This window comes from Mytilus edulis, chromosome 6 (assembly GCF_963676685.1).
Source record: "Mytilus edulis chromosome 6, xbMytEdul2.2, whole genome shotgun sequence".
NCBI lineage: Eukaryota > Metazoa > Mollusca > Bivalvia > Mytilida > Mytilidae > Mytilus > Mytilus edulis.
In genome coordinates this window covers 74,803,150-74,820,553 of record NC_092349.1, presented here as the reverse complement: position 1 = coordinate 74,820,553, position 17,404 = coordinate 74,803,150, and the positions used below count along the sequence as shown (strand labels likewise).

At 29.6% G+C, this 17,404-nt stretch overlaps 1 protein-coding gene across 1 annotated transcript in view; it reads left to right on the top strand.

The window, feature by feature from the left end:
* The window catches only part of LOC139528411 (ribosomal protein S6 kinase beta-1-like), a 41,762-nt gene that overhangs the window by 13,572 nt on the left and 10,786 nt on the right, over window positions 1–17,404 (top strand). The window contains exons 2-11 of the mRNA XM_071324387.1: window positions 1,143–1,168; window positions 6,880–6,997; window positions 7,828–7,896; window positions 8,657–8,728; window positions 9,323–9,456; window positions 10,453–10,553; window positions 11,285–11,375; window positions 13,675–13,765; window positions 14,186–14,227; window positions 15,017–15,082. Coding sequence (XP_071180488.1) covers window positions 1,143–1,168; window positions 6,880–6,997; window positions 7,828–7,896; window positions 8,657–8,728; window positions 9,323–9,456; window positions 10,453–10,553; window positions 11,285–11,375; window positions 13,675–13,765; window positions 14,186–14,227; window positions 15,017–15,082 — 810 coding nt within the window. The remainder of the gene's footprint in view (window positions 1–1,142; window positions 1,169–6,879; window positions 6,998–7,827; window positions 7,897–8,656; window positions 8,729–9,322; window positions 9,457–10,452; window positions 10,554–11,284; window positions 11,376–13,674; window positions 13,766–14,185; window positions 14,228–15,016; window positions 15,083–17,404) is intronic.

Genomic DNA, 17,404 nt, shown 5'->3' with positions numbered 1-17,404 from the left:
AATACAAATTGCATGTTATAGGAATTTTTAAGTACACTGTAACATCTTGTTTCTAAACAATGCTAAAAAATTAAAGCACCACATTTTTATCATAATCCATAAGTAAAACATTTCAGATAGGGTCCAATAAATTCAAGCAATAAACATTTTGTACCAGCACACAACAATGATGCTAATGGAGAACAATGATATTACAAAATCTGGTTAAAACACTTATGATATACATGTACAGTGTATGAACAAGTGTGGTCCCCTTGTTGATAAAACCTAATACGGAGATTTGGAAAATATTAGCCGACAACCAAATATATAACATCTGGAATTTTCTATAAATGATGTTGATTAGTCTTAAACAGTTCATTGACCATTTGTTAAAGAACTATAATCAATAGGTCAATGACGTTTTTCGAATAAATATACTTTCAGCAGGTTGTATAATTCTAACAGAAGAAATAAATTTTGATGCTATTTCCATAGCAGTATAGTTGAATAGATAATTTTAATTTACTTCAGCCGATCCTTTCCATTTGTTTTTGTTATTCAAAACCTCATTAAGTAATGTAAGAGGTTTACACCAAATTTTACATTAGTCTGTGTAGGAAGAATTGATATAATAAATGGCTTACCTAGGATTACTTTTGTATCAGAGGTAAGCCAATTAAGTAAGAAGAGGAAATGTCTACATAAGATAATGTATAGCAGTCTGACTTACTCACTACATGCATAATATGTTAAGGATTTTTTTATCGTTTACTATATACTGTAGCATATATAAAGACCTTGATATTTTAAGATCAACTTTCTATGATTAAAGGGAAATGTGGGGGGTCTCTTACTGTCCATGACGCAGTTACCCCAAACTATTAAAATAGAATATATATATATCTTAAGACATGCTAGAGTTGCAGGTAGATGTCTGTTTAGTTTGGTCTACCTCTTGAATATACATGAATATTTCATTTCACTGTCTATTATTTGAGATACTGAGTCTATGAATGTGTGGAACATTGCAAGAATTGTAAACTAACATTATGACAATTCTGAAAAATTGAAAAAAAAAAAGATCTATAGGAGCATCATTATTAAACATGTATAATAATTTTTTCAATTGCAATTCTAAATTTAATGATTTTATTTTTCAGGGAAACAGTTTTGGTCGAGGAGAGCTGTAAGTATACAGAATTGTTACTTAACACTGACTGAGCATACATTTCTAAATCTTGAGTAGTTATACATTTTGTGATGAAACGAAAATAGAGTGATTCAGATTAATCTGTCATATGCAGAGAAAAACATATAATATCATGAATATCAATTTTATACAAGCACATATATATACACCGTCCGTCAATTGAATCCCATGAATATTTTTCATCACATCTTTCTCAGGAACTAAATTACAGGGATTTCTGAAAATAAATTTGTATATAAAATAAACAGGATAGACGGTATCAATCCATGACACACAATCAGTACATTATACATGCACTATCACATTAAAAACAAAAACACACTCAAAAGCACAGGTATAGTGCCTGTATTGCTGCTCTTCATCTCAAAGTCACAGTGAGGCTTTCGACAGAGCAAAAAAAAACCAACCCTCACCTCACTGCAAGATTAAGATTAACTATACTAGTTGTCGTCCTTATGATTCTAAAATTAGATAATTAAATCATAGGCGGATCCAGGGGGGCCCTGGGGGGCACGGGCCCCCCTTTCGTGGGAAAAATTTGGTTGATTATATAGGGAATCACTGAAGCATGACTGGAGCGGGCCCCCCCTTATGAAAAGTTCTGGATCCGCCACTGTAAATGGTATTTAAATCTACCTGTTGATACACATCAAGTATTGACATCCTCAATAGTTTAAATATTTTCATGTTTATTTTTATCATTGATATCAGTTGTTAGATGTAGATGTTTAAAATCAATATCAAATTATTTAAATCTATGATTTGTATATCATTATATCTCATTGGTTGTAGTTACATAAAAAAAATATTCTGTATTGTATACAAAATAAATTACAAATATCCAAATTATGTTATGTGGTTTTGCAATACATGCAATATGAAAGAAGACTCATAGGAAATAAGTCTTCTTTGAATGATAAAAGGAAACATTAGATTTATTACAAATTTTAAGTATTGATTTAAAAAACTTAATTGTAATTTGTAAATGTGTATTTTGGAATAAAACTTTTTTCTCAGAATTAACTTTATAAATATTATACAATAGACAAGTACTAGGAAGCTGAATATCAATAGATTTTTACTTGGAACTTTTGCAGTCCAAAGGAATTTAAATTCACAAAGATAAATACTGCAATGTCATGAATGTTATGTTCATAATAGTTAAAGAATAACTAATCTAAGAATTCAAATAGAGAAAAAAATCGGTTTTTATTTAACTGGGAAATCAATGTAATTTATTGCAACCAATGTAATAATAAATTATATTAAGTTGTATCCTTATAAAAAATATTTATAAATTATGGACTTTTATCTAAATTAATAAGTATTGGATCTTTTATTACCCATTTGTATTACAATTTTGATTTATAAAACAAAAATGCAACAAGATTGACACATTCAAATTCTTGACGAAGAATTTCAACAAATTCAAAAGGGACATTATATAATATTGATTGCAAATTCTTTTTAACCAAAGTTAGTAACTTAGTACATACCGTACATATTTAAAGTTGATAGTGTATCATTTATCATTATGTACAAGTTTATATATGCATTTGACCATTTAGGTCTGACATGGTTCATTAAATTTTTTATGTTATAATATTAACATGATTAAGTAAATTTTAATTATTTGCAATCTTTAGCAAATATGACAGAAAGGGGGAGATTTCAGATGAATATAATGCATAGGAATACCTTGGTAGATATAAAGGGTTTAAGATACATTGTACCAATTATTGACCTGTTAAATGCAGGCCAGCAAAGATAACATATCTCACCAACACTTTAATTACATTTTTGAGGGGATTTTATCATGTTTACATTGACTAAATAATTGGATCAAGAAAAGGGGAAGATACATGTATATTTAAACATGATTTTTAGCTCACCTGGCCTAAAAGGCCATGTGAGCTTTTCTTATCACTTGGCGTCCGTCGTCGTCGACGTCGTCGTCGTCGTCGTCGTCGTCGTCGTCTGTCGTCGTTAACAATTTTTCAAACATCTTCTCCTCTGAAACTACTGAATGGATTTGAATGAAACTTAGCATGATTGTTCCTTAGAGTATCCTGCACAAAGTGTGCGCTTCGATTTTTGATCCGTCAAAAAACATGGCCGCCGTTACCTAAAATAGAACATAGGGGTCAAATGCAGTTTTTGGCTTATATCTCGAAAACGAAAGCATTTAGAGCAAATCTGACAGGGGGTAAAAATGTTCATTAGGTCAAGATCTATCAGCCCTGAAATTTTCAGATGAATCAAACAAACCATTGTTGGGTTGCTGCCACTTAATTGGTAATTTTAAGGAAATTTTGCAGTTTTTGGTCATTATCTTGAATATTATTATAGATAAAGATAAACTGTAAACAGCAAAAATGATCAGCAAAGTAAGATCTACAAATAAGTTATTATGACCAAAATTGTCAATTGACCCCTTAAGGGGTTATTGTCCTTTAATGGCAATTTTTCACAATTTGTTCATCATATTTGCTAACTTTAAAAAATCTTCTCCTCTGAAACTGCTGAATGGATTTGAATGAAACTTAGCATGATTGTTCCTTAGAGTATCCTGCACAAAGTGTGCGCTTCGATTTTTGATCCGTCAAAAAACATGGCCGCCGTTACCTAAAATAGAACATAGGGGTCAAATGCAGTTTTTGGCTTATATCTCGAAAACGAAAGCATTTAGAGCAAATCTGACATGGGGTAAAAATGTTCATTAGGTCAAGATCTATCAGCCCTGAAATTTTCAGATGAATCAAACAAACCATTGTTGGGTTGCTGCCACTTAATTGGTAATTTTAAGGAAATTTTGCAGTTTTTGGTCATTATCTTGAATATTATTATAGATAAAGATAAACTGTAAACAGCAAAAATGATCAGCAAAGTAAGATCTACAAATAAGTTAATATGACCAAAATTGTCAATTGACCCCTTAAGGGGTTATTGTCCTTTAATGGCAATTTTTCACAATTTGTTCATCATATTTGCTAACTTTAAAAAATCTTCTCCTCTGAAACTGCTGAATGGATTTGAATGAAACTTAGCATGATTGTTCCTTAGAGTATCCTGCACAAAGTGTGCGCTTCGATTTTTGATCCGTCAAAAAACATGGCCGCCGTTACCTAAAATAGAACATAGGGGTCAAATGCAGTTTTTGGCTTATATCTCGAAAACGAAAGCATTTAGAGCAAATCTGACATGGGGTAAAAATGTTCATTAGGTCAAGATCTATCAGCCCTGAAATTTTCAGATGAATCAAACAAACCATTGTTGGGTTGCTGCCACTTAATTGGTAATTTTAAGGAAATTTTGCAGTTTTTGGTCATTATCTTGAATATTATTATAGATAAAGATAAACTGTAAACAGCAAAAATGATCAGCAAAGTAAGATCTACAAATAAGTTAATATGACCAAAATTGTCAATTGACCCCTTAAGGGGTTATTGTCCTTTAATGGCAATTTTTCACAATTTGTTCATCATATTTGCTAACTTTAAAAAATCTTCTCCTCTGAAACTGCTGAATGGATTTGAATGAAACTTAGCATGATTGTTCCTTAGAGTATCCTGCACAAAGTGTGCGCTTCGATTTTTGATCCGTCAAAAAACATGGCCGCCGTTACCTAAAATAGAACATAGGGGTCAAATGCAGTTTTTGGCTTATATCTCGAAAACGAAAGCATTTAGAGCAAATCTGACATGGGGTAAAAATGTTCATTAGGTCAAGATCTATCAGCCCTGAAATTTTCAGATGAATCAAACAAACCATTGTTGGGTTGCTGCCACTTAATTGGTAATTTTAAGGAAATTTTGCAGTTTTTGGTCATTATCTTGAATATTATTATAGATAAAGATAAACTGTAAACAGCAAAAATGATCAGCAAAGTAAGATCTACAAATAAGTTAATATGACCAAAATTGTCAATTGACCCCTTAAGGGGTTATTGTCCTTTAATGGCAATTTTTCACAATTTGTTCATCATATTTGCTAACTTTAAAAAATCTTCTCCTCTGAAACTACTGAATGGATTTGGATGAAACTTAGCATGATTGTTCTTTAGATTATCCTGCACAAAGTGTGTGCTTAGATTTTTGATTCGTCAAAAAACATGGCCACCGTTACTTAAAATAGAACATAGGGGTCAAATGCAGTTTTTGGCTTATATCTCAAAAACGAAAGCATTTAGAGCAAATCTGACATGGGGTAAAAATGTTCATTAGGTCAAGATCTATCAGCCCTGAAATTTTCAGATGAATCAAACAAACCATTGTTGGGTTGCTGCCACTTAAGGTGGTACCTAACACTACAGGGAGATAACTCTGTAAAATCAGCTAAACGTTTTAATTACGTTGTGTTGTAAAAGGAATATTAAGCTTCTCATTGATCAAAATTGGTGTTTGTCAAATTGCTATATAACCAGTGTAATTTTTCTGACAAAACGGTTGGTTCAAATTTTTTTTAATTTTTATCTTTTTGTCAAAGAGTCAAAGTAAATACTTTGTCAAAATTTTATGAAAATTAAACGAGCCAAATTAATTTAAGTGAAAGTGTTGGGTACCACCTTAATTGGTAATTTTAAGGAAATTTTGCAGTTTTTGGTCATTATCTTGAATATTATTATAGATAAAGATAAACTGTAAACAGCAAAAATGATCAGCAAAGTAAGATCTACAAATAAGTCAATTTGACCAAAATTGTCAATTGACCTCTTAAGGAGTTATTGCCCTTTAAAAACTTTTTTCACAATTTGTTCATCATGTTGACTTACTTTAAAAAATCTTCTCCTTTGAAACTGCTGTATCAATTTCAGCCAAACTTAGGCTAAATGAGTTTCAGAGTTTCAGAGTATCTAGTATAAATTTTATATTTCATTTCCTTGTATGTCAAGAAACATAGCTCCTATGGCTAAAATAGAACATAGGAGAAATTGATTTTTTTTTTGGCTTTTGAAGAGAATAGGACGATTTCAAGAACATTTAAATAAATTGAAAAGCCAAAATAATCATTGATGAGAGATTAAATCAAAAAAATTCAGGTGAGCGATTCAGGCTCTTGAGAGCCTCTTGTTCATATTCTTATCATGGTGAAAGATTCAGACAGCAAGCCAACGACAAAAAATAAGTGAGACATCTAGGTCAATATCCCTAATGTGCGCCAAACTATAAATAGAAATTAAGAAAACATCTATGCAATAATATTCTATGATATTTGACATGATTCTATTTATAGTAATTGATTTAGCTTAATCATTTGTGCATTTTTGAAGAGCAGAAGAATATACAAATGAAAAAAAGTTGTGAAAACTTTAAAAAGTTATTAAATACTTGTACAAAATGAAGCTTCCAGAAAATTAACATCACATTTGCTGCCTGTCAGGGTTTCTTAATTTGTGAAAACTTTAATCAGACCCTCAGAAATTAACCATATCTGTGAAAATGTCTCGGCTTCATACCAAAAAATCAAAGTTTATGATAAGGAACAAGGAATGGAAAAACCCTGCTACCATTTATGTATATTGTCACCTATATATCGGAAAGCTTATTATTGTCCACAATGATGTAGACTTCCCCAAATGCTAAATAAAAACAGAAAAATTAAATGATACCAGAATTCTTACTTATACACTTTATTCTTACATCTCCCTATATTCATGTATATTCAGATTTGTTTTATTCTCTTTTCAGTGAAGATGGAATGGAAATGGTCGAATTAACGGAGAACAATGTTAACCCAGGACAGAATAAAACTGGACCACAAGATTTTGAACTGCTTAAAGTTCTTGGGAAAGGGGGTTATGGAAAAGTTAGTATTCAAATTTTTCTCTGGATTATTATTATCTGAGAGAGACACGTTTTATAGGAGTTGTTGGTATAAATGGACCCTAAATTCAAGTGTTCAAACTTAAAGAAATACAAATTTCATCTTATATATGAAAATACTTTTGTTGAATAATTCAAAAAAGCACAAATTCATATATGCAAGAAAACACAATCTCTCCGCAATTCACAAAAAAGAACTTGAATTCATCTTACACAGATATTTGTTGTTTTAAAAAGTTTTATTCAAAATGTATAGAATTCAGTCTTTACGAATATGTGGATTAAAGTAATTGTGAATTTGATAAAAAGAAATGTTGTGTGTGTTTTTTTTTGATTGAATCATCTGTCTTTAGAGGATTTCACAGTATGTTAATCTCCGTGGTTTACACATACTTTGGGTTTGGTGAAAAAAATGAAATACAGACAAAATAAAATATAATTAGATTTTAAAATTCTCTGATCATCAGACAGAAAATAATATATAATTAAGAGAACAACTTTATTGTGACAGATCATGCAGTTAAAAGCGAAAAAGTGCACAACTATACTTGTAATGGGCAATTTTATAGTTTTCCTGTGAAATGAAATTGAAGAACAGCCGTGTATTCAATGTAAATGAATGAATTGTAACACTATAAACAGACTGATTTACAGATTAAAAAAAATAATCTTTTACAAATATCTATTACCAGTACGGTATAAGATGGGGTTTTTTTATGAGAAAAAGGAAAGTATGAAAAGAAACTTAACTTTATTAATCACAAACATTATTCTGTTTACCAACATGTAATTAATCCTTATTATTATTTACAGGTCTTTCAAGTTAGAAAAATATCAGGGTCTGATAATGGAAAAATATTTGCTATGAAAGTGTTAAAGAAGGTGAGTGATGTTTATATCAAAACAAAATTGAGAACGGAAATGGGTCAAAGAGACAACAACCCAACCATAGAGCAGATAACAGCAGAAGGTCACCAACAGGTCTTCAATGCAGCGAGAAATTCCCGCACCCGGAGGCCTCCTTCAACTGGCCCCTAAACAAATATATATACTAGTTCAGTGATAACGAACGCCATACTAAACTTCAAATTGTAAACAAGAAACTAAAATTAAAAATAATTCAAGACTAACAAAGGCCAGAGGCTCCTGACTTGGGACAGGCGCAAAATTGTGGTGAGGTTAACATATTGACACATAATAAAACCTATTATAGAGTTATCTCATCTTGGTCAATGTATTTAAACTCTAGCACATTCATTCTTTTTGTCATGCAATCCAATAGAAATATATCATTTCAATTTTGTTTTTATTTAATTTGAATGTTGAAACAGTGAAGTCGTCATCATGTTTGCAAAAAGGTTACAATACATACTTATTTACATGGTATGTAAACTGTAACAGCCATAAATAAGTACGATCTGTATTATATATAAAGTCTGTACTTATTATAGAGAATTTTATTACACTTTAGTATTCAATATAGGGCAGCACATCATAAATGTATTAGAATTAATGATTGAACTCTAAAAATATTGTATATATGTTGTAGTATAACAGATAATATATAATTATGTTGTAGTATAACAGATAATATATAATTATGTTGTAGTATAACAGATAATATATTATCTTATGATTGTAGGCCTCAATAGCCAGAAATGCTAAGGATCAGGCACACACAAAGGCAGAAAGAAATATTCTGGAATGTGTTAAGGTAAGTTATATGCTGATTTTCATTTCTTGTTCTCTTGTTTTTTTGGGGGTTACATCCCCCCCATCCCCAACAAAAAAAAACCACCTAAAACAATCTTTCTTAAGTATTTGTTACACCCAGAGATTAATATTGGTTTACATGGTTTAGGTACAACATTTATTTGTGATAAATTGGCTTACATAGCACAGTCTTTTAGTACTCACACCTCACAACCATTATCCACCATAGCCTACAGCTAGTACATAAGTAACACTGAAACAAATGACTAGGGTTCCTAATGATACACACATTACATGTTACATGCATGTACTGTAGATTCATTATATTTCATTGTATACCAGTTGTCATGGGTACAGGCTAACCACAAGTTCAAATATTGAATGAATAACTTATTTTCAATAGTCTATGCATACAGAGATTAGCAAAACCACGAAATTAACTATCCATGAATATTCACGTTTTCAGAAATCTACAAAAATTGATACCCACAAAAATAAAATTACTCTATACTTCTCAGTTATATATTCATACATTTTATCTTATATAAAGATTTATATATTAGACTAATAATAATTGTATTATTGTATTTTTCAGCATTCTTTTATAGTTGATTTAATGTATGCATTTCAAACTGGTGGAAAACTATACCTAATATTAGAATATCTCCCTGGTGGAGAGCTGTTTATGCAGTTAGAAAGGGAAGGAATATTCATGGAGGACACAGCTTGGTAAGTTGACACCTTCATGTAGGACTAGAAAACATAATTTATGATAAAACCTCATATTCAATTCTATTGGCCTGTTTTGGAACTGGCTAGCCATTGGTCTGAAAATTGCACAGAGCTTTCAATACAAAAAATAATGTTATTGAATATCTTCATCTGATCATGTGGCAAAACTATGTTTATAGTTATGCAACTATAGTTTTTCAAGGAATGGTGGTATTACAAGAGTTATTATCTGGCTTAAGGCTTTGCAAATATACTAATCTATTATCTGGCTTAAGGCTTTGCAAATATACTAATCTATTATCTGGCAGGCTTACAGATTGTGGACATCTCAAGACTATTGATGAATTAAGTTCAGGAGGGTTATATTTGAAGGGTTAACTATTTGTGGACATCTTGAGAATATTGATATATAACGTTCAGAGGTAAAAAAAAATTGAAAAGTGAACAAAAACATCATTATGCTTATACCCTGACTATGATGAAATATGATAGCAGAAAATACATGAAAATATGCTAGGTACACAGTACATATCTGGAATTTAATATCTTCACAGGAGGTGAATACTTAATTATGTAATATGATTTAAAAGTTGTATTTTGTAGGAAACATAGAAAAAAGTAAAATCACAAAAATACTGAACTTAGAGGAAAATCAATTCGGAAAGTCCATAATCACATGGCAAAATCAAATAACAAAATGCATCAAAAACGAATGGACAAGAACTGTCATATTCCTGACTTGGTACAGGCATTTTCAAATGTAGAAAATGGTGGATTAAACCTGGTTCTATAGCGCTAACCCTCTAACTTTAATGACAGTCTCATCAAATTCCGTTATATTTACATAACATGTAAATACGCATTCAAATTATTCATTCAAATTATTTTAATTGAATATTTAAAATCTTATGCTTTACAATATTACTTCTCATGTTTTTCATCATTTTCAGAAGAATATTAAGTGAAGGGATTACTATCTTTTATCTTTTTCAGTTTCTACCTGGCAGAAATATTAATAGCTATAGAACACTTGCATTCTCAGGGTATTATATATAGAGATCTGAAACCAGAAAATATTCTTTTAGACGCACATGGTAGGTTTATTTACCATATACAAAAAGGAGATGTTGTATGATTGCCAATGAGAGACAGATATCCACCAGAGACCAAAGTAAGAGGATGGAAGCAATTATAGCAGACTGTATTGCCTCAACCAATAATCAATCCATACAGTTTTATGTTTTTAATTGCCAAAGGCTTAAGCAAGACAAAATATAACACAATTCAAAAGAGAAAACAAATGGCCTGATGCCTTTAGCTAGCAATTTACATACCAATCTTATATAATGCAGAAACTAGGATAATATTCAGCATCATTTGTTGTAGCGGTGGCGATCCGAAAGGAAACATATGATCCCCCTTTTAAAAAAGGCTGGATCCTCCCTTGTGTACAATGTATAAGAAAAAAAATGATTTGCTGTTAACCTGTTAAATACATTTACATAAGAAATAAAAAGATGTGGTGTGATTGACAATTAGACAACTCTTCACAAGGGACAAAATGAAATGTAAGTTATCAACTATAGTATACCGTAAAACCTTCAACAATGTTCAAAACCTATACCATATGATATTGAAGGTTCAAAAGGCACTGAAATGAGAAATATAAAACAATTCAAACAAGTACTGATGGTACTTATTTACAAAGCAATAAACCAAAAAAAAAAACAGTCCATTACAATCTTTCAGTTATATTGAAATAGCAAGGAACTTATTTTACAAAATAATTTATATAATAATTTGCATCATAATTGTGTATTTTCAGGTCATGTAAAATTGACAGATTTTGGTTTATGTAAGGAATCTATAAATGATGGAAATGTAACTCATACATTCTGTGGGACCATAGAATACATGTAAGTCTATATACAATTCTTTTCCTAATTCTTATGCCCCCACCTTAGCAGATGAGTTATTTACCCTTGTTTTATCTGTACAACTTTTTGTACATTCCAAAGTCGGTTTCTGTTCTTTTAACTTTAGTTTGCCTCAACCAAATGTTATGAAACTAACACAATACTTATTATGACAAAACTCAGATCAAGTACACATTTTGGTAATGTCTCTTTAACAGTTCTTGAGTAATGTCTACTTAATTGAAACATGGGTAAATGCAAACCTGATCAGATTTCTGGAACCAAATAAGGCTATTTCTGGGTTTGCTGATCAAATAAAAAAAGAGTTCATAAGTAAAGTTTACCTAACCCACTGACCCCATTTTATTGCAGCAAGATCCAGTTAACTCAATTTTTCAGGGCCTTATTTCTCTTACAACTTTATTAGATAATTGTGTAGGAAAGATATTATCACCACATTATTGTATCATATAAATATTTATCATGATTTGATTTCAGTTTAAGTTAACACATATAACATTGAGAATGAAAATGGGGAATGTGTCAAAGAAACAACAACCCGACCACAGAACAGACAACAACCAGGGATGGGCACGATTACTGACAAATGTAATCGATTAATAATCGATTACATGAAGGATTTTTGTCCAATCGATTAATAATCGATTACTCAAATTTTAGTATGTAATCGATTACAATCGATTACTTTATCAAAAGTAATTACATTACTTTTCGATTACTGTCAATTACATACTTCAACATTTCAACAAAAAATAACATGAATAAAACACAATTATATTGCTCAACATTTGTATATATAGTTGAAATTAAGATCTTTACCTAATGCAACATTCAAAGCATTGTTTCTAAATTATAAGTTAATAGCTGCTTTTTAGATCAAGTCTCTTGATGAAAATTAGAAATATTTAAAAAATCTCGTAATTTTGACTTTCAACATATATGAAAGATGTCATCGCATTGCAATAATTACTTATTGTTTTTCAAAACATTAGCTTTCTTACTGACACGTTAGCTTTTTTGTTTTTACTCTTTAAAAAAAAATATTTTAGCATAGTTAATTACAATGTTTAAGGAAATATAAAAAAAAGTAGAATAATTAATTAGTTCAGCTAATTTTTAAGATCAAAATTTATTTTTATAATGACATGCATGTTTTAAAACTTTTGTTTGGATAACCACCCTAATTACAGATTATTTAACTGACACTGGAGTACAATTTATAACCTGGGGCTAAATATTGTACTGTATTGAAATAAAAACAAAGTATGTTTGTAATTGATTAGAAGACTTTGATCATCTCATTAGTAAAGGCAAGAATGTTGTTAACTTCTCCAATCAAATTATATACAAAATATATTTATAGTGTCAAAGGGATACATGTATCTATTTCTAAAAAGAATTGCTATGCATTGCCATTGGTTCATTGTTAAAAGGATTTTGTGTTCTTTTTTAATTTAATTTATATACATGTATATATATCATAACATTTAAGAAATCAACTGTTTATGTATTCTAAGCTTTAATTTCAACTCTGATTGAAAATGATGTTTTCAGGAAATTTAATACAAATAAGCTTACTACTTTCAAAAAATGTAGTACAGAACTTAACGAAAGACAGACACATTTCTTATTTAAGATCTATTTTATTTTTTCAAATCTATTTTCTTATTTAAATATTAAAGCTCTTGAATTATTGACAAGCACATACATCCATTTGTTTCAAAAGCTAGATATAAAGATTTAGGTAGGGGAGGTATCCGGTTCCTCATAATGCAGCTAGAGACAATAGATAGAAATAAGGCAGTTGCTTAAATCTCAAGTATTGTTAATGCATAATATTTTATCTGTACTACAAAGTGATAAAATACATATTTTCCTCTGAAATAGGTTATTTTTCATCAAACTATTTTACTAAAGTAATCGAAATGTAATCGAAAAGTAATCGATGATTACATCCAAATTTTTGCTGTAATCGATTAAATTACGATTACATGTAATCGAAAATGTCTTCGATTACAGATTACTGTCGATTACTTGAAAAAATGTAATCAATTACAATCAATTACGATTACAGATTACGATTACCCCATCCCTGACAACAACAGAAGGTCACCAATAGGTCTTCAATATATGACTATACATAAAGTATCAGTGATAAAAATACATTCAGTTTCTCAGAAATTGTTATCAATTATTCAAAAAATTTTAATATGTAGCTTAGCTGCCTCAAAACAGATGGATTTTCTACAAAGATTGATATTTGCATGTTTTGTTTCAGGGCACCTGAAATCTTAACGCGGAGTGGTCATGGTAAAGCTGTTGATTGGTGGAGTTTAGGAGCTTTAATGTACGACATGTTAACTGGTGCTGTGAGTAGATATTTGTTTGTCAAATTAATAAATTATGGAGCTCAAACGTTGAAAAAAAACCATTCTGTTAACTTTTAAGATTTATTATTTTTATTTATTCAGAAACTTTTTTTGGGGATGGGGATCTTCATTTTCATTAGGTCAGGAAGTGGTCAAATATATATTAAAGAAATGAATAAAAAAGATGTTAGCAATTGCTTGATAAAAAATTTGATATTTAGGAACCAAAAATATACTTTTGAAGTAAATTAAATACTTTTTTAATATTGTTCATATATTTTCTTACAGTTTGTACCAGTTATGAGCAAATGTCTTGTGCATATTACAAGTAAATTCACTTGTATAAGATAAAACTGAGGAATGATAAGCTTTGAAGTGTTTTTGTAAGATTTACATTTTATTTTTAATTATTTTTTGTAGCCTCCATTTACAGCAGAAAATAGGAAGAAAACAATTGACAAGGTATATTGATTTTCACATAGAAGATATTAATAGATATAAGAAGATGTGGTATGAGCGCCAATGAGACAACTCTCCATGGAAGTCACAATTTATAATAGTAAACCATTATAGGTCAAAGTACAGACTTCAAAACGGAGCCATGGTTCACATCGAACAGCAAGCTATATAAGCATGAATCATTTTATCTGTTAGTCTGTTCATAAATAAATGAATTTTTTCAGTAAAGAATAAAATGAAAATAGATAAAATGTTACTCATGCCAAAGAAACATCAATTAAATAATTAAATTAGAAAAAAAGACTGGTTACTGATTTGGCTTAAATCTGAACCACTTTCAACATGATATTAAAACCTCTTAATCTTTATGGTGTAAAAAGGAGTGAATTAATTCGGTAGAGGTGATAAAAGACTTTCATCAACACAAAAAACATAGACTTTAAAAGATAAAACTTAGAACATTTATTTTTTATGTGTTGTACAAGTTATATATATCTTGAACAGAATTAAAAATACTATGTTTTCATTATTATTTGTTGGATACCAATTTTCATGGATTTCATGGGTACATGTGATCAACGAAATTAAATTTACCACAAATATTAAATTTTCTATTGGCTTGTATGCAGACTTTGGTAAAACCACGAAATCAAATATCCACAAACATGCATGTTTTCCTTAATCCACGATAGCTGGTACCCATGAAAATAAATCAATCCATTGTAATAACTCCAAAGATTTATTGTGTTATTTAAGTATAATGAATTATCGCATTTGCATATGTTGTTTTAGATTTTAAAAGCCAAACTGAGTTTACCTCCATACCTTACAAATGAAGCTAGAAATCTAATTAAGAAGGTAAGTCAGCAATGCTATTTGTTTGTTGTATGAAAGTAAGATGCACTATTTCAATTGTAAACATGATGTACTATAAGATTGAAAATTAAGGGAAAACTTCATGATAACAAAATCGTCAAATACTTCATGGCATTATGCATCTCCTATCAATATCTCAACTGACCCTTTGAAATTTCCTCATGACTTTGTGTCAGTTGTCTTGTAAAATAGAACAAAGAGATAAAATGTAAATTTTGTCTATTATCTTACAGTGAGTTGCTTATAGGTGTTACTGTAAAACTTTACCTATAGCTCAACCTGTTTTTTAAATTGACAACACAATAGGGACATTTAAATTGACCAGTTGTTATTGTTAGATTTAAATCTACCTTGATGCTACCTGTAAAGATTTTTATTCACCTAACCCAAAGTTTCAGCATGCTTTTTTCCTGAACTTTTTCTAACCTAGGATTATTCTATTAAAAAATTGATAGGGAAGAAAATAGCTTTGGTTTTCATTGTTTTAAATCCCTGATATATATAATTTATCTATTTTTTACCTAAAATTCTAAATCAGTAAAAGATTAAATTAAATATGTATTACTATGTTTGAAAATTAAACTGTTTTTACACACTAAATGCTTCTTTAAAATTCTAACCCTTATATATAGTATTGTCCAGCTGCCAGTGAAACAAGAAATAGCTGTTCAGGTGTTTACAGTTTAAATTTTCAGATGGATATGTTGTTCATTTCTTCACATGTCCCTTCAAGATTCTCATTTTGGATTATTATTTGCAATGTTTGAAATCTTTTGGTGTCATTGTGCATACAATATTGGATTTATTTTATTTGAATTCACTTCTTAGATTTTTTATAGCAATTTTGCTTCTTAAAATGTGATGTGTTTTTTTCAAGATTTTATTGTCATGAAGGACATCAAGGAGGAAATAATTCATTCAAACTGTTTTGTGGGGCTTACATATGATGTTGTACATGTAAAATTCGAAAAAAAGTTTGGAGTATACCTTGCTGTGTTTTTTCTTTGAAATCTATTATAATATTAGTGGGACTTTTGTGCATAAAATGCTGTGTTTGCTCAAGGAAATTCAAATTTTCATACGATGGGATTTAGTTATGTTAAAGATTAAAAAATTTCAAAACTGGAATTCAAGTAGGAGATATAGTGTGAGTTCACCCAACATGTTTCTGTGGCTTTAAATGTGATTTTAAAAACATTCATTATTAATTTGGGATCTATTACAAACTTAAGATGATTTACCATTTAAATGGGATCTTGGAAATGAAATAAAATGTTGAATTAATGCAGTGGATATAGTCTAATCTAGTGATAAAGTGAAAAATGAAAGTAAAATATTCTAAAATATTCCTAACGTGGGGAAATGTTTTAAGTGAATGTGAAATTGGAAATAGTCATTATAAAATTCTGGATCAAATATTGTTTGATTTGGAAATTTATAATAGGAAATGAAATAAAATGTTTACTGTGGATATAGAAAAATCAAGTGATATATAGTTAAAATATAAATAAAATATTACAAAATATTTGTAAAGTGAGGATAACTATTTGGAATATAGTAATGGAAATGATAAAAAAAATTTACAAGATTCTGAATTATGTATAGATTCTGCACCTGTTAAATTAGGATGTATATCATGGGAAGTTAATCAGAATTTATACTATGGATTTAGAAAAAAATCTGGTGAAGTAGTGAAAAATGAATAAAATTGGGAATTATTTAAAAACTTTGGAATTCTGGATGAGATGTCAAATATTAGTGTAAAAAAATAAATGAAATTGTTTATTCAAATATGATTTTGATGTTTCATAAAGTGAGTGAAATATTACAACTGGATTATTTAGGGTATTAAACACTGCTAGTAGTGGCTATATGCAAACATTAAGATGAAATGTAGTGCATTTTAGGCCATGCAATTTTAAATAAACTGCAAGAAAATAACATATATGATATAGTCATTCTTGTTTGGCTTGATAACTCCTAATATTTTGAATGACAGTAAAATAAAAATCTCTCAATAGAATAATCCTAGGTACGAAAAAGTTCAGGAAAAAAGCATGCTGAAACTTTGGGTTAGGTGAATAAAATTTTTTACAGGTAGCATCAAGGTAGATTTAAATCTAACAATACCAACTGGTCAATTTAAATGTCCCTATTGTATTGTCAATTTTAAAAACAGGTTGAGCTATAGGTAAAGTTTTACAGTAACACCTATAAGCAACTCACTGTAACCTTTATTGTGATTTGTGCAAAAACTAAAGGGGATTGAGAGGAACTGTAAACAATAAAATATTAGATACAAAT